The sequence below is a fragment of the Bufo bufo genome, chromosome 2 (assembly GCF_905171765.1).
Source record: "Bufo bufo chromosome 2, aBufBuf1.1, whole genome shotgun sequence".
In the NCBI taxonomy this organism is placed as follows: domain Eukaryota; kingdom Metazoa; phylum Chordata; class Amphibia; order Anura; family Bufonidae; genus Bufo; species Bufo bufo.
Genome location: NC_053390.1, coordinates 39,274,857 through 39,296,414, shown reverse-complemented (window position 1 = coordinate 39,296,414; position 21,558 = coordinate 39,274,857). Strand labels below are relative to the sequence as shown.

The window sequence follows — 21,558 nt, the reverse complement described above, 5'->3', positions numbered from 1 at the left end:
TGACTACAACCCTCTGTTGTCTGTCACTCAGCCACTGCCTAATCCACTCAACAATATGGGAGTCCATGCTCAATGACTGCAGTTTATTGATAAGTCTTCTATGTGGGACAGTGTCAAAAGCCTTACTAAAATCTAGATATGCGATGTCTACTGCACCTCCACCGTCTATTATTTTATTCACCCAGTCAAAAAAATCTATAAGATTTGTTTGACATGATCTCCCTGAAGTAAACCCATGTTGTTTTTCATCTTGCAATCCATGGGATTTTAGATGTTCCACAATCCTATCCTTTAATAGGGTTTCCATTAATTTGCCTACTATTGATGTCAGACTCACTGGTCTATAGTTGCTCGATTCCTCCCTACTACCTTTCTTGTGAATGGGCACGACATTTGCCAATTTCCAATCTTCCGGGACGACTCCTGTTACTAATGATTGGTTAAATAAATCTGTTAACGGTTTTGCCAGCTCACCACTAAGCTCTTTTAATAATTTTGGGTGTATCTCATCAGGCCCCTGTGACTTATCTGTCTTCACCTTAGACAGCAAACTTAGAACATCTTCCTCTGTAAAGATACATGCATCAAACGATTTAATAGTCATTCTTTCTAGTGGAGGTCCTTCTCCTTTTTCTTTTGTAAAAACTGAACAGAAGTATTCATTAAGGCAGTCGGCTAGCCCTTTATTCTCTTCTACATACCTTCCGTCCTTTGTTTTTAATTTAGTTATTCCTTGTTTTAATTTCCTTTTTTCATTTATATATCTGAAGAATGTCTTATCCCCTTTTTTCATAGACTGAGCTAGTTTTTCTTCTGCCTGCGCTTTAGAAGTTCTTATAACTTGCTTGGCCTCTCTCTGCCTAATCTTGTAGATTTCCTTATCTTCATTGCTCTGGGTTTTTTTATAATTACAAAATGCTAGCTTTTTATTTTTAATGATTTGGGCCACTTCTGCTGAGTACCACATTGGTCTCCTCCTTTTTTTGCTTTTACTGACGAGTCTAATGCAATTTTCTGTTGCCTTCAATAATGCACCTTTTAAGTAGTCCCATTTCTCCTGGACTCCATGTAATCCGTTCCAGTCTGATAAGGACTCATTTATGACTAATTTCATTTTTGAAAAGTCTGTTTTTCTAAAATCTAAAACTTTTGTTTTTGTGTGGTGGGACTCTTTCACAGTTCCTATATTAAACCACACTGACTGGTGATCACTAGATCCCAAGGTTTCGCCTACAATGACATCATATACCGAATCCCCGTTTGTGAATACCAAATCCAAAATGGCCTCCCTCCGGGTTGGCTCCTCAACCACTTGTTGTAGAGATAACCCCAGTAGGGAATTTAGAATATCTGTACTCCTGGTAGAACTTGCTATTTTGGTTTTCCAGTTTATATCTGGAAGATTGAAATCTCCCATAATGATAACTTCTCCTTTCATTGTCATTTTAGCTATTTCTTCAACTAGTAGATCATCTAGTTCTTTAACTTGACCAGGTGGTCTATATATCACACCTACACGAGTTACTGCATGGTTAGCAAACTGCAACGTAACCCAAACTGACTCTATGTTGGCCTCACCAACTTGTATTAGGTTAGATTTAATGCTATCTTTCACATACAGGGCCACTCCTCCTCCTTTCTTGCCTTCTCTGTCTCTTCTGTATAAAGAGTACCCTGGTATGGTTATGTCCCAGTCATTTCTTTCATTAAACCATGTCTCCGTAACAGCCACTAAATCTACATTCTCAGATGCCATTATTGACCCAAGTTCATTGATTTTTTTACCTAAACTGCGAGCATTTGTAGACAGGACTCTGAGCTTATCATTTCTTAACCTCAGTGCTTCTGGCCTGTTCTGGCATTGTTTCGGGGGGCAATTTCCTTATCTTCATTGCTCTGGGTTTTTTTATAATTACAAAATGCTAGCTTTTTATTTTTAATGATTTAGGCCACTTCTGCTGAGTACCACATTGGTCTCCTTTTCTAGCAGACTCCTGCTAGAAAAGGAAGAAAATGACCCTGGAAGAGAATGTGGAGAAGCTGAAGGAAACGCATGAAAAAATGGCAAGAAAGTACTAACTCCATGCTTATGGTCTCCATGACCGAGTACAGGACCCCAGCACTAGAAGGCAACAGTGCTACCACTGTTTTTATATGGTCATCAGCAAATGGAAGAAAGTCGGAATTGTTGTTTTTATGCATTTTCCTTATTGTAAAATTATTCATTATTTATAAATTCTAAGCTACAGTTGCAAGAAAAAGTATGGGAACCCTTTGGAATTATACGGATTTCTGCACAAATTGGTCATAAAATGTGATCTGATCTTCATCTGAATCACAACAATAGACAATCACAGTCTGCTTAAACTAATAACACACAAAGAATTAAATGTTACCATGTATTTATTGAACACACCATGTAAACATTCACAGTGCAGGTGAAAAAAGTATGTAAACCCTTGTATTTAATAACTGGTTGAACCTCCTTTGGCAGCAATAACTTCAACCAAACGTTTCCTGTAGTTGCAGATCAGACGTGCACAACGGTCAGGAGTAATTCTTGACCATTCCTCTTTACAGAAGTGTTTCAGTTCAGCAATATTCTTGGGATGTCTGGTGTGAATCGCTTTCTTGAGGTCATGCCACAGCATCTCAATCGGGTTGAGGTCAGGACTCTGACTGGGCCACTCCAGAAGGCGTATTTTCTTCTGTTTAAGCCATTCTGTTGTTGATTTACTTCTATGCTTTGGGTCGTTGTCCTGTTGCAACACCCATCTTCTGTTGAGCTTCAGCTGGTGGACAGATGGCCTTAAGTTCTCCTGCAAAATGTCTTGATAAACTTGGGAATTGATTTTTTCTTCGATGATAGCAATCCGTCCAGGCCCTGACGTAGCAAAGCAGCCCCAAACCATGATGCCCCCACCACCATACTTCACAGTTGGGATGAGGTTTTGATGTTGGTGTGCTGTGCCTCTTTTTCTCCACACATAGTGTTGTGTGTTTCTTCCAAACAACTCAACTTTGGTTTCATCTGTCCACAGAATATTTTGCCAGTACTGCTGTGGAACATCCAGGTGCTCTTGTGCAAACTGTAAACGTGCAGCAGTGTTTTTGTTGGACAGCAGTGGCTTCCTCTGTGGTATCCTCCCATGAAATCCATTCTTGTTTAGTGTTTTACGTATCGTAGATTCGCTAACAGGGATGTTAGCATATGCCAGAGACTTTTGTAAGTCTTTAGCTGACACTCTAGGATTCTTCTTCACCTCATTGAGCAGTCTGCGCTGTGCTCTTGCAGTCATCTTTACAGGACGGCCACTCCTAGGGAGAGTAGCAGCAGTGCTGAACTTTCTCCATTTATAGACAATTGGTCTTACCGTGGACTGATGAACAGCAAGGCTTTTGGAGATACTTTTATAACCCTTTCCAGCTTTATGCAAGTCAACAATTCTTAATCGTAGGTCTTCTGAGAGCTCTTTTGTGCGAGGCATCATTCACATCAGGCAATGCTTATTGTGAAAAGCAAACCCAGAACTGGTGTGTGTTTTTTATAGGGCAGGGCAGCTGTAACCAACACCTCCAATCTCATCTCATTGACTGGACTCCAGTTGGCTTACGCCTCATTATACCGCCCCTATACAGACAATACAGGAAGGAAGTGTGTGTCTCCTATATTACTGTCCCTATACAGACGTTACAGGAAGGACGTGTGTGTCTCCAATATGTCTGCCTGTATACTGAAAATTGAGGAAGGAAGGGTGTGTTTACAATATGGCCACCCCTATACAGGCAACACAGGAAGGAAGTGTGTGTCTCCAATATGTCTGCCTGTATACTGAAAATTGAGGAAATAAGGGTGTGCCTCCAATATGGCCGCACCTATACAGACAGTTACAGGAAGGGAGTGTGTGTCTCCAATATGGCCGCCTCTATACAGACAATACAGTTAGGAAGTGTGGGCCTCCAATATATCTGCCCCTATACAGATAATACAGGAAGGAAGTGAGTGTCTCTGATATGGCTGCCCCTATACAGACAATACAAGAAGGAAGTGTGTGTCTCCAATATGACCAACCTCAGGGAAAATGAAAAATAAATTACATTTATAAAACAGAACAAACTATTATTTCTGTTCTACAGACTGGGATATAATGACTGAGACTGAAATGACATATAAATAAACATTCCCTTTAAGGCCAGAATTAGCTCTGTCCTCAAGGGGGTTAAAAAAAGAAAAAGAAAAAATGATCTGTTTAAATAAATAGCAATTATGTACTTGTTTTTGTTGGCTGCATTTCATGGATCTGTCACAAAGAAGCAAACTGCTGGCAAATGCAAAAGATTTTATGCCTTATTTATAATGTGCCTTGTCATGATTTGGGCGCATCCTCCGGCCGTCTGTGCGCCTAAACAGAGAGCTCAAAGCTGCCATAGATTTCTGTCTTCACACCAGAAAAGTGTTGTTAAGGCCTCATGCACATGACCGTTGTTCTGGTCCGCATCCGAGCCGCAGTATTTGCAGTTTGGATGCGGACCTATTCACTTTAATGGGGCCGCAAAAGATGCGCACAGCACTCCGTGTGCTTTCCGCATTCGTTGCTCCGTTCCGTGGTCCGCAAAAAAAATATAACCTGTCCTATTCTTTGCGGATAAGAATAGAACAGTTATATTAATGGCTGTCCGTGCCGTTCTGGAAATTGTAGAACGGACGCCATCCGTGTTTTGCGGATCTGCAATTTGCGGACTGCAAAACACACAACAGTCATGTGCATGAGGCATAAGGGCTCGTTCACACGAACGTGTGATGCCAGTTGCCGTATTGCGGACCGCTTTTGCGGATCCGCAATACATGGGCACCGCTCCGTGGCCATTCCGCATGACGGATGCGGATCCATTCATTTCAATGGGACCGCAAATCCGGAGATGCGGAACGGAACACTACGAAAGCACTACGGAGTGCTTTCTGGGGTTTCTGTTCCGTGCTTCCGCACCGCAAAAAGAAAGAACTTGCTCTATCTTTTTGCATAACTGAAGGACCGCTGACCCATTCAAGTGAATGGGTCTGCGATCCCCATGCGCCTGCCCCACGAACGGTGCCCGTGCATTGCCCTAAGGAAGATAAATATGCGGGACCAGCTGGTCACGCTCTCTACACGCCCCATGTTTAGAAAGTGGTGAGGGTGGCGTAGAACTGCTACTTGTGGCAAAATATGTTGCTAACACAGGAAGATAATACATTTTTGTTACAAAAAAGTTGCGGTAATGTCCACACTGTGAACGCCCCCTGGACACCACGGAGATGACTGTTTGTTAATGATCTGCGTGTTTCTTTTATCTGATGTCAGACATCTGTGTCTGCGTTGCGCGGGGCAGAGGGGTGATACTCGTAAAATCCTGTGCAGAACAGATCATTGAAAAGGAGCGTTAATAGAGCCGTAAAACTGAACAGCCCGTGACCTGCGTATAGCGAAGTGCAACGAGCGCCGAAGCCTCCATGTCATCCTCCACACATCCTTGCAGCAGTTTACAGTATGATTCATGGGGACGGGATTTCCTCACCTGCCACGTGCTCATTATGTCGAGGTGAAGCTGCAGATTTTCACAAAGAATTTTACCTTAAATCCAGTGGGGATTCCGCAGCACATTTCTCCTTATTCGTATAAAAGCTTTGATACAGAACAGTTCTGTATCAGAAATCATTTTAAAAAAGGGACTCCATCAAAAATTTTCATTCTCTGCCCTGTTAGAAAAGATACATGAACTACAGTTCATGTATCTTTTCTAACAGGGCAGAGAATGAAAATTTTTGATGGAGTCCCTTTTTTAAAATGATGTCTGTAGTAAAGGTAATCCCACCAGTGACTGTACTTGTGAGTTATAACCTCCCTTCTGATCCTCAGCTTTGTCATGTGACCTCTACTCTGACTCTTCGACTAACAGCATAATGTGAGGACAAGGAGCCAGTTTATCTATGTATTTCTGTAACGTAACTTGAATTCAAAAGATTGGGGCTGATGGGAATAACTGTGGTGTGCACTAACAATTAATTGGCACTCCATTGAAGAATTCATTCTAGATAGGTTGTAAGTATTGATTTGCCCTATCTCTTGTACACCATGTGGTGTCATCCATGTTCTACGACATGGCGACCGAAGTGCCACCCCATATTGCATTTTTAGGCTACTGATGTCTGTTTACTTTTTATTATTCGGTATGCGATTTGTTTGTGTTCTCGTATATTTAATCACTTAGTAAATATATTTAATCACTTAGCCTGCGTAAGCTTATTCATTCTCAAATCTTTCAAATTCCCATCAAGTTACAATTCCTGCGGGAGCCTTAATCTCAGCCATAGGGATGAACAGAGAAGTAACTGACTTCCTGTCCTACGTCAGTTCCAGATCAGAGTGTTGGTCACATGACACAGCTCAGGATCAGAAGGGAGGTTCTAACTTTCAAACAGCTTAGAGAATAAACATTTTTGTGGGAGTGCCTCTTTAAGAAATGGCCCTGTTTTCAATTATTTCTACTATGTATTTGTAATGGTGCCCCCTTTCATATAGTTGTTACTGTGCCCCCTGCTGTTACATGCTTATTATGGTACCCTCTGCTGTCACTTACTTGTTACAGCGCCCCCTGCTATTCTTCCGATTCCCTCTCAGAACGTCCACCATATGTCCAGTACCAGTGGTCACATTTAGTGCTCAGTGGCTCATTCCCACTTCCCACTTTGTCTTGAACACGGGCGGCGCAGTGATTCCTACTATTGTGCAGATACCTAATAAGAATCGGTGAACTTCAAGAGACTTATTCTTACCAGCACAGATGGATTCTGAGAGAGGATCAGAACACCAGGGGGTGCTATAAGCAGTATGTAACAGCAGGGGGCGCCATAAGCAGTATATAACAACAGGGGGGCGCCATAACAAGTATGTAAGCACGGGTTATCATGAAAAGTATGTAACAGCAGGGGGCACCTTAACAAGTATGTAACAGAAGGGGGCGCCATAACAAGTATGTAAGCAGGGGTTATCATTAAAAGTATGTAACAGCAGGGGGCACCATAACAAATATGTAACAGAAGGGGGCGCCATAACAAATATGTAACAGAAGGGGGCACCATAAGAAATATGTAACAGCAGGGAGCACCATAACAAATATGTAACAGAAGGGGCCGCCATAACAAATATGTAAGCAGGGGTTATCATTAAAAGTATGTAACAGCAGGGGGCACCATAAGAAATATGTAACAGCAGGGGGCGCCATAACATATGTTATAGCACAGGGCCCAATAACAAGTATGTAACAGCAGGGCCCTCTATAACAAGTATATAACAGCAGGGGTAAGTATGTAATACAAGGGGGCACCATAACAAATATTTAACAGCAGGGGGCAAAGAGGTAAAATCTTGAATTGTGGCACAACCCCTTTAAATACCCAATGTTAACTAGATACAATGCTATTATAGCCCCTTACTTGGACTTAACATACAGTACAGACCAAAAGTTTGGACACACCTTCTCATTCAAAGAGTTTTCTTTATTTTTATGACTATGAAGGCATCAAAACTATGAATTAACACATGTGGAATTATATACATAACAAACAAGTGTGAAACAACTGAAAATATGTCATATTCTAGGTTCTTCAAAGTAGCCACCTTTTGCTTTGATTACTGCTTTGCACACTCTTGGCATTCTCTTGATGAGCTTCAAGAGGTAGTCCCCTGAAATGGTTTTCACTTCACAGGTGTGCCCTGTCAGGTTTAATAAGTGGGATTTCTTGCCTTATAAATGGGGTTGGGACCATCAGTTGCATTGAGGAAAAGTCAGGTGGATACACAGCTGATAGTCCTACTAAATAGACTGTTAGAATTTGTATTATGGCAAGAAAAAAGCAGCTAAGTAAAGAAAAACGAGTGGCCATCATTACTTTAAGAAATGAAGGTCAGTCAGTCAGCTGAAAAATTGGGAAAACTTTGAAAGTAAGGGCTATTTGACCATGAAGGAGAGTGATGGGGTGCTGCGCCAGATGACCTGGCCTCCACAGTCACCGGACCTGAACCCAATCGAGATGGTTTGGGGTGAGCTGGACCGCAGAGTGAAGGCAAAAGGGCCAACAAGTGCTAAGCATCTCTGGGAACTCCTTCAAGACTGTTGGAAGACCATTTCAGGGGACTACCTCTTGAAGCTCATCAAGAGAATGCCAAGAGTGTGCAAAGCAGTAATCAAATCAAAAGGTGGCTACTTTGAAGAACCTAGAATATGACATATTTTCAGTTGTTTCACACTTGTTTGTTATGTATATAATTCCACATGTGTTAATTCATAGTTTTGATGCCTTCATAGTCATGAAAATAAAGAAAACTCTTTGAATGAGAAGGTGTGTCCAAACTTTTGGTCTGTACTGTATGTGTGGGCTATTATGAACTGCAATACCAAGCACATCCACTATTCAGTGGATGGCGCTGTGCTTGGTAAGCTGCTCCTCAAACAGTTGAAGGTGTATGTACTTTATGGCAACTGCAGTGAATAGGGGGAAATCAGAAAGCAAAGTCAATACCACAGTCCGGGACACCATCACGTGGAGCCTTGATGTTCTGGAAATGGTCTACCGTTTTGTGTCTACAGCTCCTCTGCAGATTTATGTGTCTTTACGGACCACACGCAGACCCTGTTCAATCTGATCCTGCATTCATGTACCTTCCTTTTTGCCATGTACAGCTTATCAAGAAAAGAGAACAGAATGAGTAACACAAGACTGGAGGATCAGACTACACCTGGCCTCTTTGTAGTCTGTAACCATGGCCACGCAAAGCTGTGTGTAGGAGCTGTATACTGAAAACAGTAGAAGGTTTATTTTTAACCAGACTTTTTGCATAGATGACAGATTACGACATACGCTGGATAACTAGAGGGTGACAGAAGTTACAATTACAATTTCAGGTGCCGGATTACAGGAATTTGAGGGCTGTACAGTCGTGGCCAAAAGTTTTGAGAATTACATAAACATTGGAAATTGGAAAAGTTGCTGCTTACGTTTTTATAATAGCAATTTGCATATACTCCAGAATGTTATGAAGAGTGATCAGATGCATTGCATAGTCCTTCTTTGCCATGAAAATTAACTTAATCCCCAAAAAACCTTTCCACTGCATTCATTGCTGTCATTAAAGGACCTGCTGAGATCATCTCAGTAATCGTCTTGTTAACTCAGATGAGAATGTTGACGAGCACAAGGCTGGAGATCATTATGTCAGGCTGATTGGGTTAAAATGTCAGACTTGACATGTTAAAAGGAGGGTGATGCTTGAAATCATTGTTCTTCCATTGTTAACCATGGTGACCTGCAAAGAAACGCGTGCAGCCATCATTGTGTTGCATAAAAATGGCTTCACAGGCAAGGATATTCTGGCTACTAAGATTGCACCTCAATCAATAATTTATAGGATCATCAAGAACTTCAAGGGAAGAGGTTCAATTCTTGTTAAGAAGGCTTCAGGGCGTCCAAGAAAGTCCAGCAAGCGCCAGGATCGTCTCCTAAAGAGGATTCAGCTGCGGGATCGGAGTGCCACCAGTGCAGAGCTTGCTCAGGAATGGCAGCAGGCAGGTGTGAGCGCATCTGCACGCACAGTGAGGCGAAGACTTTTGGAAGATGGCCTGGTGTCAAGAAGGGCAGCAAAGAAGCCACTTCTCTCCAAAAAAAACATCAGGGACAGATTGATCTTCTGCAGAAAGTATGGTGAATGGACTGCTGAGGACTGGGGCAAAGTCATATTCTCCGATGAAGCCTCTTTCCGATTGTTTGGGGCATTTGGAAAAAGGCTTGTCCGGAGAAGAAAAGGTGAGCGCTACCATCAGTCCTGTGTCATGCCAACAGTAAAGCATCCTGAGACCATTCACGTGTGGGGTTGCTTCTCATCCAAGGGAGTGGGCTCACTCACAATTTTGCCCAAAAACACAGCCATGAATAAAGAATGGCACCAAAACACCCTCCAACAGCAACTTCTTCCAACAATCCAACAACAGTTTGGTGAAGAACAATGCATTTTCCAGCACGATGGAGCACCGTGCCATAAGGCAAAAGTGATAACTAAGTGGCTCGGGGACCAAAACGTTGACATTTTGGGTCCATGGCCTGGAAACTCCCCAGATCTTAATCCCATTGAGAACTTGTGGTCAATCCTCAAGAGGCGGGTGGAAAAACAAAAACCCACTAATTCTGACAAACTCCAAGAAGTGATTATGAAAGAATGGGTTGCTATCAGTCAGGAATTGGCCCAGAAGTTGATTGAGAGCATGCGCAGTCGAATTGCAGAGGTCCTGAAAAAGAAGGGCCAACACTGCAAATACTGACTCTTTGCATAAATGTCATGTAATTGCCGATAAAAGCCTTTGAAACGTATGAAGTGCGTGTAATTATATTTCACTACATCACAGAAACTACTGAAACAAAGATCTAAAAGCAGTTTAGCAGCAAACTTTGTGAAAACTAATATTTGTGTCATTCTCAAAACTTTTGGCCACGACTGTACATGTATAAACCTCTGTAATCATGTAATGAATGTACGTGTTACTGAGAAGGAAAGGGGTTTGTTAGATGTTATAACTCATGGTTCCCTACAAGTGCCATTAATGGCCCCGTGTCACTGCGCTCTGCTGTTCTTCTCGCACGGTCGTAAATGGTCCTCGTCCGTCTTCCATTTTTTATTGTCTTAATCCTCATTCCTGGAAAAGGCTCTTAATAACATGTTGTGAATGTGTGAGGGGCCGAAGGACGCACGTACGGCGGGAGAGCCATCACGTCCCTCGCTCCTCTCGCCGCCCTGCTGCCGTCTGCTGTTTCTCACTTACACTTCGGCTGATGATGGTAAACTTTTTGTTCTCATGTCAGAAAACAGTTGATATATGAATATTAAACCAGTGCCTTTTTTTTTTTTTAGGGGAACCATAGATTTTAATTTTCTTGAAATTGAAATGTTCCAGAATCAGGTTAAAGGATTTTCTGGCAGTGGTCCCACGTCCAGTTTCTCAGTCACAATAACTCTTTCCATCTTGACTTTTTAGTTTATTTTATAGGGTTAAAGGGTTTGTTTTTCCACCTTATTGGGACATATGGATGTCATATCCACTGAGGACCCCACTTTATGAGCCAGAATAGGGCCACTAGTAGACAAGGGTCTCTCATGGATCTGAGTGGCCACTCCAGAGGAAATTTCAGTCTGGCTGCGGCTTCTGTCGGCAAAAGTAACAGTTGACGGAAGCGGGACCATTGGTGATCAGCCCAACATACGAAATGGGGTCGGTTGTATGATTTTCTTCTTTTACTTAAAGGGATATTCTGGTTAGGCCAAGTTATCAACTTGAGAGGGGATAAGGCCTCCTGCACACGAACGTGTGCGCCCCGTGGCCGTGCTGCGGTCCGCAATGCACGAACACTGTCAGTGGGGCAGCGGATCGCGGACCCATTCGCTTTAATGAGTCCGCGATCCGCCCGTTCTGCAAAAATATAGGACATGTTCTATCTTTTTGCGGAACGGAAGCACAGGACGAAACCCCACGAAAGCACTCCGTAGTACTTCCGTGGTTTTCCGTTCTGTGCTTCCGTTCCGCACCATTCCGCATCTCCGGATTTGCGTACCCATTGAAGTGAACGGGTCCGCATCCATGATGCGGAATGCCCACGGAACGGCGCCCGTGTATTGCAGATCCGCATATGCGGTCCACAATACGGCAAGGGGCAGCACACGTTCGTGTGCAGGAGGCCTAACTGTTAGACCGTTGGAGATCCGACGCCTGAGACGCCTATTAATCACAAAAATGTTTTTAATGGTTGTTAGTAGAGAAACTTTATATTAAGTAATGTTTCTGTTCCTTTTTTTTTTTTTATCAGGTCCACACAAAATTCCACTGCCGGCAGGCTCATGCGCCGGGCACTGACACTTCCTGCATTGCTTTCTCTTATGGCGGTACTGTAATAGCCACACGCGGAGGTAGGTTATATATACTGTTGTCATCCCATTGTATCCTATGGTCAGAGAACTGCATTGCCCTCATTCACACTGGGTGCGCTGCCGTTCTCTTGGGCAGGAGCGGGTTTTCTGTTGAGACTGCAGACCGTACTGTCCCAGATTAAGGGATTGGAATGTCACAGTTTACTGAAATCTCTGCAAAAAGTTAACAATCACTATTATGTCTTGATGTGACATTGTGAAGACTGATGTACGGCTATTTTCACACCAGCGTTTTTGCTCGACCCGGCAGGATTCAGCAAAAACGCTTCCGTTACTGATAATACAACCGTCTGCATCTGTTGTGAATGGATCCGGTTGTATTATCTGTAACATAGGCAAGACGGATCCGTCATGAACTCCATTGAAAGTCAATGGGGGACGGATCCGTTTTCTATTCTGTCACATTGTATCAGAGAAAACTGATCCGTTCCCATTGACTTACATTGTGTGCCAGGACGGATCCATTTTGCTCCACATCCCATGACGGAGAGAAAACCGCGGCATACTGCGGTTTGTTCTCCGGTATGAGAACGCAACCAAACGGAACAGAATGCATTTTGGAGCGCTCCGTTCTGTTCCGTTAGGTTTTGTCGCCATTGACAATGAATGGGAACAAAATGGAACGCTAGTGTGAAAGAAGCCTTACACATGTCTGGGGCTATCATGTGGTAAAGCACGGTTTTATATATAATTTACATACAGGGTATACGTTCAAGTAACAGTGTTCATATATTGTGTAACTTGTCCTGTACTGATCCTGAGTTACATCCTGTATTATACTCCAGAGCTGCACTCACTATTCTGCTGGTGGAGTCACTGTGTACATACATTACTTATCCTGTACTGATCCTGAGTTACATCCTGTATTATACTCCAGAGCGGCACTCACTATTCTGCTGGTGGAGTCACTGTGTACATACATTACATTACTTATCCTGTACTGATCCTGAGTTACATCCTGTATTATACTCCAGAGCGGCACTCACTATTCTGCTGGTGGAGTCACCATGTACATACATTACATTACTTATCCTGTACTGATCCTGAGTTACATCCTGTATTATACTCCAGAGCTGCACTCACTATTCTGCCGGTGGAGTCACTGTGTACATACATTACTTATCCTGTACGGATCCTGAGTTACATCCTGTATTATACTCCAGAGCTGCACTCACTATTCTGCTGGTGAAGTCACTGTGTACATACATTACTTATCCTGTACTGATCCTGAGTTACATCCTGTGTTATACTCCAGAGCTGCACTCACTATTCTGCTGGTGCAGTCACTGTGTACATTACATTACTTATCCTGTACTGATCCTCAGTTACATCCTGTATTATACTCCAGAGCTGCACTCACTATTCTGCTGTTGCAGTCACTGTGTACATACATTACTTATCCTATACTGATCCTGAGTTACATCCTGTAATATATTCCAGAGCTGCACTCACTATTCTGCTTATGCAGTCACTGTGTACATACATTACTTATCCTGTACTGATCCTGAGTTACATCCTATATTGTACTCCAGAGCTGCGCTCACTATTCTGCTGCAGTATGCTGATCACATTGCAGTAGAGAAGATTGTGTTGGAAGCTGACCATTTTCTATAAATTGTAGCAGCAGTGAAGTAACTCACCAGCCATTATTGTGTAGGAGTTGGAAAACACTTTAGGTGATGAATACCTTTTAGACTCCGTATGTCAGAAATAATAAGATAAAAGCATCAGATATTGGGAGGAGGTGAGCACTTCCCTTTACAGTTCGCAGCCCCTTCAGATTTCTGGCAGACAGAGCTCTCGGGTCCGGGCTCTTCTTGTGGACATACAACTGGGTGGGAATTTTTGGGGAAAAACCCCCTGTAAAAAAAAATATATAACATACATTACATACATTTAGGTTGCACTACAGAGACAATATCCCGTCCTTTTATGCAATGAAAACCTCCTTTTAAAACAATAATAATAATAATAATTAGTTTTTTCTGTCTCTGCTTTCAAAGACCCAGATTTTTTTCTTTTTCTTTTTTTGACATAACTGTGTTTCTTGCAGGACAAGTTGTTGTTTGCATTGGAGCCCTTTTCCTGCATGTATGACTTTTTGATTAATTTTTTATTGTTCAAGATAAATTATTTGATAATTTTATGGGTTGTTACAGACACAACATTATCAGTTATGTATAATTTTTTGTTTTTATACATTTCTTCTTTCTTTCTTTTTTACGAACGTGAAGGCGTTTGAAATTGAAAAAGTGATTTATTAATTTTTTTATTGTTTATTTTTACTTCATTTTAATTTTTCATATTTTTCCTAATATTTTTATTTTCCTTTTTTTAAAAGAAAAAATGGCCTATTCTCAGTGAGATCTTGAACCCACGATACTCTGCTGGCCCATAGAATACCTTGCAATACTTCTGTATTGCAGTGTATTTTGTTAGCTACAGTAAGGGCAGGGGCCTAATAGGCTTCCGTACATGGCGGGCCTGTTGTAATTTGTAGGCTTGTTACAGCCAGGTGATCCTCCTTCCTTCCTCTGACCATTTGGATGCATTGATCAGTATCGACTATGGCATCTAAGCAATTAATCCGCTGAGTGTTATCTCTGGGACTAACAGTCAGAGCAAGGGTATTATACAGCCAGCACCCACAGGCGATGGCATGGACTCAGCTCCTGAGCCTGCCTCATCTCTGCGCCCTAAGTGTACATCAGTTCCTAGGCTCTATGCAGCTCCCTCTACGTGTTATTACAGTGTAGGGGTTACGAGTGATATTATAAGCAGTCAACACACAGAGCGCAAGTTCGATCTGCCAAAATTTGTTATTATACGTGCGCGGAAATGAAGCATTTTCCAGATTTGCTCTTTGAGCAGATTGTCGATGTTTTTACACGTTGCGCTCATTTTCGTCAGGCTTTTCGCCAGATGTCCAATCTCACAACGTGCGTTATATATCTGATTTCATGCCGTGTATGGCGGTATTATGGAATTATCACTCCTTGATGAATAGCATCAAAACGGAAATCCATTTCCTCCAGGCCCACAGATGAGGACGGGCTTCCATGTTCCTGGCGAATGTCTCATATCTAAGGAGCTTAGGAAGAATTATTGGTCGGAGACCTCGGAGATTCGTTACATCCGGGGAAGTTTTCTGTAGTTTTGTTTTTTTCATAATGTGTTTTGACGGTAGTTTGATGACTCATTTGTATTCGGTCCAAAAAGTGAGCGGCAAGGTAGCGTAAATCCAGCTTTGAGTAGTTATCTGGAAGGAGACCAAGTAAGCCAGATGTACATTGAGTTTTACTGTAAGACACCTGCTAAGTGTGCAGAGAGGGGACATGACTCCCTGTACGCATGATGCTTTCCAGGCACAGGGTGCGAGAAAGGGTTAAAGGGACCGCAACAGTCCAAGTCCTCGCCAAAGTTTCTATTATATCTCATGTAGTGCACACATGTACTGATGTACAGAGGGGCGAAACCTCTGGACATATACACCATTATGCCATAACATTAAGGAAAATTGGTCAAGAGGAGGGATCTGAGCTACAGAACATCTCCATAATGGCTGGTCTAATGAGGTGCCTCCAGTATGTAGCGGTTAGTACCTACCAACAGTGGCCCATCAAGGAGAACCAGTCATGGGTCATGGTCACCCAGTTCTCATTGATGTGTGTAGGGGGTGAAGTCTCGCCCGTCTGGTCTGATCTGACAGAAGACCTACTGTAGAGCAATCTGCCGACAACGTTTCTGCGGGCAATGATAGAAAGGTGTCAGAACACATAGGACATTGCTGCTTGCTGTGTATGGGCCTGCAGACTGGTCAGAGTGCCTATCATGCGGTAGAAATGGCACCAAATGCACTATGGGAAGAAAGCGTCCAGGTCTGATGAAGCACGTTACATCATGTGGATTGTTGTGTGGAGGGCTGTGTGGGTCACTTATTGGTGATGACGCCAGAGGCACTATGAGAAGAAGGCGGCCTGGTCTGATGAATCACATTACATCATGTGGACAGCCAGGTTCGTGTTTGTCACTTACCTGGGAAAGAGATGGCACCAGGTACACTGGGCTTTTATATCATGCTACATCACGCGGATGGTTGTATGCGTGCGTCACTTATCAGGGATGGCACCAGATGCACTATGGGAAGAAGACAGCCTGGTCTGATGAATCACATTACATCATGTGGACAGACGGAGGTGTCACTGACCTTGGGAAAAGATGGCACCAGATGCACTATGGGAAGAAGACGGCCTGGTCTGATGAATCACGTTACATCATGTGGACAGACGAAGGTGTCACTGAACTTGGGAAGAGATGGCACCAGATGCACTATGGGAACAAGACGGCCTGGTCTGACGAATCACGTTACATCATGTGGACAGACGGAGGTGTCACTGACCTTGGGAAGAGATGGCACTAGATGCACTATGGGAAGAAGACAGCCTGGTCTGATGAATCACGTTACATCATGTGGACAGACGGAGGTGTCACTGACCTTGGGAAGAGATGGCACCAGATGCACTATGGGAAGAAGACAGCCTGGTCTGATGAATCACGTTACATCATGTGGACAGACGAAGGTGTCACTGACCTTGGGAAGAGATGGCACCAGATGCACTATGGGAAGAAGACAGCCTGGTCTGATGAATCACGTTACATCATGTGGACGGCCTGGTGTGTGTGTGTCACTTACCTAATGAAGTGATGGCACCAGGTGAATTGTGGTAAGAGGGTAAGGCAGCAGATGCAGTGTGATGCTGTGGGAAATGTTCTGCTGGAAACCTTGGTTTCTGGCATCATGTGTATGTGACCTGTACCACCTTCTTAACCATTGTACAGTACCCCTATTCATGGCAGTGATGCCCCCTAATGGTATTGCCCCTTTTCAGCAGATTAATGCCCCAAACTCACTGCAAAGACGGTTCCAGGAATGAGGAACATGACAAAGAAATCAAGGTGATGCATCATACAACGGGTCCTATTGGCCTACATTTGGGTCCTTTGTGGTTTCTGTCATTTTTGCTAAGAATAATGCTGCATACTGTGCTAATCTTTCCATCAAATCTGACAGAACTACTGATGGAACCTCTAAAACAGGTGTGAACTGAGCCGAACACGTTTTATACTTACAGTACATATAGAGCTGTATTCAAAGTTCTGCTAGCTGACACGCGTGAACCTAGTGTACTGCAACCGGCTAAAACACTTCATATCTCAGAATGCAAAATCACAGCATGCATAATACAGTCCCTGGACCAACAAAGGGGCTTCCGGGATACATGAGATCATACTGCTAGAAGCTCATCACTGATTTTTGCATGCAGCTCTGGCTGTGAATGGTGTATTGGATTTGACTGAAGATCGGTACAAGATAAGAAAAGTAAAGCACCTGCAAAAATGCAAAACATTTTAGGTACAGTCATGGCCAAGGGTTTTGAAACTGGCACAAATTTTGGTTTTTACCCAGTTTACTGCTTCAGTGTTTTTGGATCTTTTTGTCAAATGTTTCTATGGTAACTTAAATACAATTATAAGCAGTTCATAACTTTTATAGCTTTTATTGACAAATCCCTAAAGTTTCTGCAAAGACTCAATATTTCCAGTGTTGACCTTCCATTTCAGGACGTGTGCAATTCCCCAACATGCTGGATATCAGCTAATGGGCCAAATCCTGACAGATGACAACCTAGTCTTCCCTAATCAGTGCTCAGAGTTTATCACAATTTCGGTGTTTTTGTTTGTCCTCCTGCTTTTTGAGGATTGACCTCAGGTTCTCAATGGGATTGAGATATGAGGGGTTTCCTGGCTATGGACCCAAAATTTCAATGTTTTGTTCACCGAGCCCCTTAGTTATCACTTTTGCCTTGTGAAGTAGCCTTCATCATGCTGGAAATAGCATTGGACATCCTCAAATTGCTTCTGGACATTGGGAGAAGTTGCTTCTGGACATTTTGCAGGTAGTACAGGGATTGGACTGTCGAGGACCGGGGACTTCAGAGACTGTTTGGGACATCTGGAAAAATGATTGCCTGGAGATAAAAGGGTGACGCTACCATGAGTCCTTTGTCATGCCAACAGTAAAGCCTCCTGAGACCATTTATGTGTAGGGTTGCTTCTCATCCAGCGGAGTGGCACTCTCACAGATTTGTCTAAGGACACTGCCATGAATCAAGAATGAGATCAAAACCTCCTCCAGGAGAAACTTCTCACAACCATCCAGGAGCAGTGTGATGAACATTGCTTTTTCCAGCATGATGGAGACCATGTTACCAGGCAAAAGTAGCTCGGTGAGCAAAACTTGGAAGTTTTGGGTCCATAGCCAGTAAACTCACCAGATGCCAGATCCCACTGAGAACTTGTGGTCAATCATCAAAAAACGGGTGAACAAAACAAAAATACAGAAATTATGATAAACTCCAAGCACTGATTAGGTAAGAATGGGTTGTCATCAGTCAGGGTTTGGCCCAGAAGCTGATATCCAGCATGCAGGGCGGACTGCAGAAGGGAAGGGTCAACACCGGAAATATTGAGTCTTTGCAGAAATTTGATGGATTTGTTAAAAAAAATAACGAAATGCTTATAATTATACTTCAGTTACCACAGAAACATCTGGATCCAAAAACACTGAAGCAGCAAAGTGTGTGGAAACCAAAACTTATGTCAGTCTTAAAACTTTTGGTCAAGACTGTAGATGTAAAGGGAAAATCATGTTTAGAAGTAGAGTCTCTCTGGATCGGCAACTTCCAGCGCTCCATCTGTGGTGAAACTACAGTTCCCAGCATGCTTTGTTCATCTCTTTGGGAGTCCTGAGAAGAACAACCAAGCAAGTGTTGTCGTTTCACCATAGTTCGAGTGCCAGAGATTGCTGATCCCTGCTCTAGGTGTTGCTCTCAGATTATGCTGAACGTAGCCTCATTATTGTTATGATTAGGATCTGTTCTGATAGTGAAGGATTTTTCCTCTGCATTTCAGGAGACGACACTTTGAAAACATGGGACATGAGAAACTTTAAGAAGCCTCTTCACGTGGCCTCCGGATTGCCCAACTTTTTCCCAATGTAAGTGTTCAGCCCCTGCCCCTGTGTGGAGATGTCTACGATGGGTAAATTGCCCATCAATGAGCAAAAAAAAAAACAAGTGGAGCTGATGGGAGATCCACTGCTGCCTCGCTTTCCCTTCTCAGCTGCCACTTTGCCCTAGTGATGGGGGGGAGGTCATAGGACCTTTGCCAGTGATGATCACTGATGTCTGAGGCTTGGCCTCATATTATGGAGCTGTACAGTTATCCTCTACAATATATCGTCTCCATCATGTGTGCATTTGCCCTTACAGCAGAGACAACATAGACACCTGCCTCTTGTGTCTAATGGGAAATTCTGCAGTATAATACCAGTGTATTCACAGACTGGACACCTTCAGCCTCTATTATGGTGCCTCATGCTCAACCTGCAGCCCTCCAGCTGTTGTAAAACTACAACTCCCACAATGCCCTGCTGTAGGCTGTTGAGGCATACTGGGAGTTGTAGTTTTGCAACAGCTGGAGGGCCGCAGTACTGTATGTAGGGCTGTGAAGTTACCAGTAACTGACCCAGAAGAGGAAGAAGAATAGGCAGCACTCAGCACTGAAGCTCAATACATGGGTTACACACGGCTGGGGGCAGTACGACTACTTTCACATGCAGCAGCGGCGACGGCCGTTTCGCGCACAATCGCGCTTCATCAGGCCCCTGCATCGGCACGTAACCCCGTGCTGCCTTCTTATCTCATAGGCGTCACGTTGTCATGGATACAATAGCAACCCGGCGCAAGACAGGAAGGTAAGTTTATAAAAAAAAAACTTGTGTAAAGTACAAAAACATGAAATACAAAACAATACCTTGTAAAAACACACTCAAATCATTACGGTTATTAAGACCCAAAGGACCCAGGGCCCCAGAGCGTATTATCCACCTGGCCTCCTTTTGCAACAACTGGCGATGGAACAGGCACTATTTCAAGTCCTGCACATCCGAGAGTTTCTACATTCCCTCCGTGCACTTCTTGTACATGTGCAATCACCCTCAGTTCTTATAGGGTTAAAGTGCTCTCTAATTCTCTCAAATAAGCACCTTATGGTCTCGCCTATGTGAAAACGACCACAGGCACAAATCATCACATAGACCACACAGGTGCTTCTACAGGTGAGGACACCGTCCACTCTCTGACCAATTCCACCTGTATCTGGGAATCTTTTTTTGGGGGTTAAAGCTGCAAAATGAGCATCTACCGCACTTAGAATTACAGCCTCTCCTGCAACCGAGTTCTCCTTTTCTCTTCTGAAAACCTGCTCCTGACTATTTTGTCTCGAATTGTGCGACTTCTTCTAAAGGTTATTAAAGGCTTTTCATTCATCTGATCCATAAGACTAGCATCTTTTTTTTAGGATATCCCAATTCCTAAATATGGCCGCTCGTATGGAGCCATTGGACTAAATTGAAACGAAAACGTATATCTCTTTTTCTCATGATGGCCCTTCACATAAACTCTCTGTTTTCCTTTTACGTTTTTGTGTTTATTTCCAAAATCCCGGCTCTATCCATCGTTTCTTCTAACAATTTCCCGGGATAACACCTATCCAATAGGTGACACTTTAATTCTAGGGCTTGTTTGTCATATCCCTCTTTTTCACTAGTCTCACAAACTGTCCATATGACATTATAGGGATGAAAACGGTTGTAGCGGAGTAAGGTCGCTGTGGGTTTGCGAAATCCCTCCATGACCAGCTCCCCACCCCGCACCCCAACAGACACATCCAAAAATTCTAAGCGCAATCCCCCCAAAATTCATGGAGAACTTCATGCCCACGTCATTACTTTCATTTAAATAATGCACAGAATCTTCACATTGGGACTCAGTTCCCGACCAGATTAGGAAAACATCGTCAACAAAGCGTAAAAGCAGTTTTACGTTGCCCACATATGGGTTGCTGGTTGAAAAGACGCACTTATCCTCTAATCTAGCTAAATAAATATTTGCAAATGTGCAAGAGACCGGAGTTCCCATCGCAGTACCTACTTTTTGCCTATACCAGACATTACCAAATTTAAACACATTATTGGCAAGAATAAACATCAAGGACTCTTGTATAAATTCACAAAAAGTGACACTTCTGCCAACATGCTTCACGACTACCAGAACCGCCGCCACTCCCGCAAGATGTGGAATGCGCGTATAAAGGCTCTTGACTTCCTGCTGCCCCTTCGGGCGATACGCCTGAAGGGTCTTGACACGGCCGACAAGGGAGGAAATGTGGTCTTAATGACCAAAGAATATGATGTTAAAGAGGCATTGAGGCAGCTCCGTGATGAAATAAGGCTACTTTCACACTGGGTCCGCTTGTGAGATCCGTTTCAGGGATCTCACAAGCGGCCCCAAAACGGATCAGTTCAGCCCCAATGCATTCTGAATGGATAAGAATCCGTTCAGAATGCATCAATTTGGCTGCGTTTGGTCTCCGTTACGTTGGTCACGGAGGGATTTCGCAAACCCACGGCGACCAGCTCCCTACT

The 21,558-nt window shown here is 43.3% G+C and overlaps 1 protein-coding gene across 3 annotated transcripts in view; it reads left to right on the top strand.

The window, feature by feature from the left end:
• Positions 1-21,558, top strand: part of WDR70 (WD repeat domain 70) — a 234,086-nt gene that overhangs the window by 141,672 nt on the left and 70,856 nt on the right. For all 3 annotated transcript variants that reach the window (XM_040420963.1, XM_040420961.1, XM_040420960.1), the window contains 2 exons: positions 11,891-11,990; positions 18,984-19,068. In XM_040420963.1, the coding sequence (XP_040276897.1) occupies positions 11,891-11,990; positions 18,984-19,068 (185 nt within the window). The remainder of the gene's footprint in view (positions 1-11,890; positions 11,991-18,983; positions 19,069-21,558) is intronic.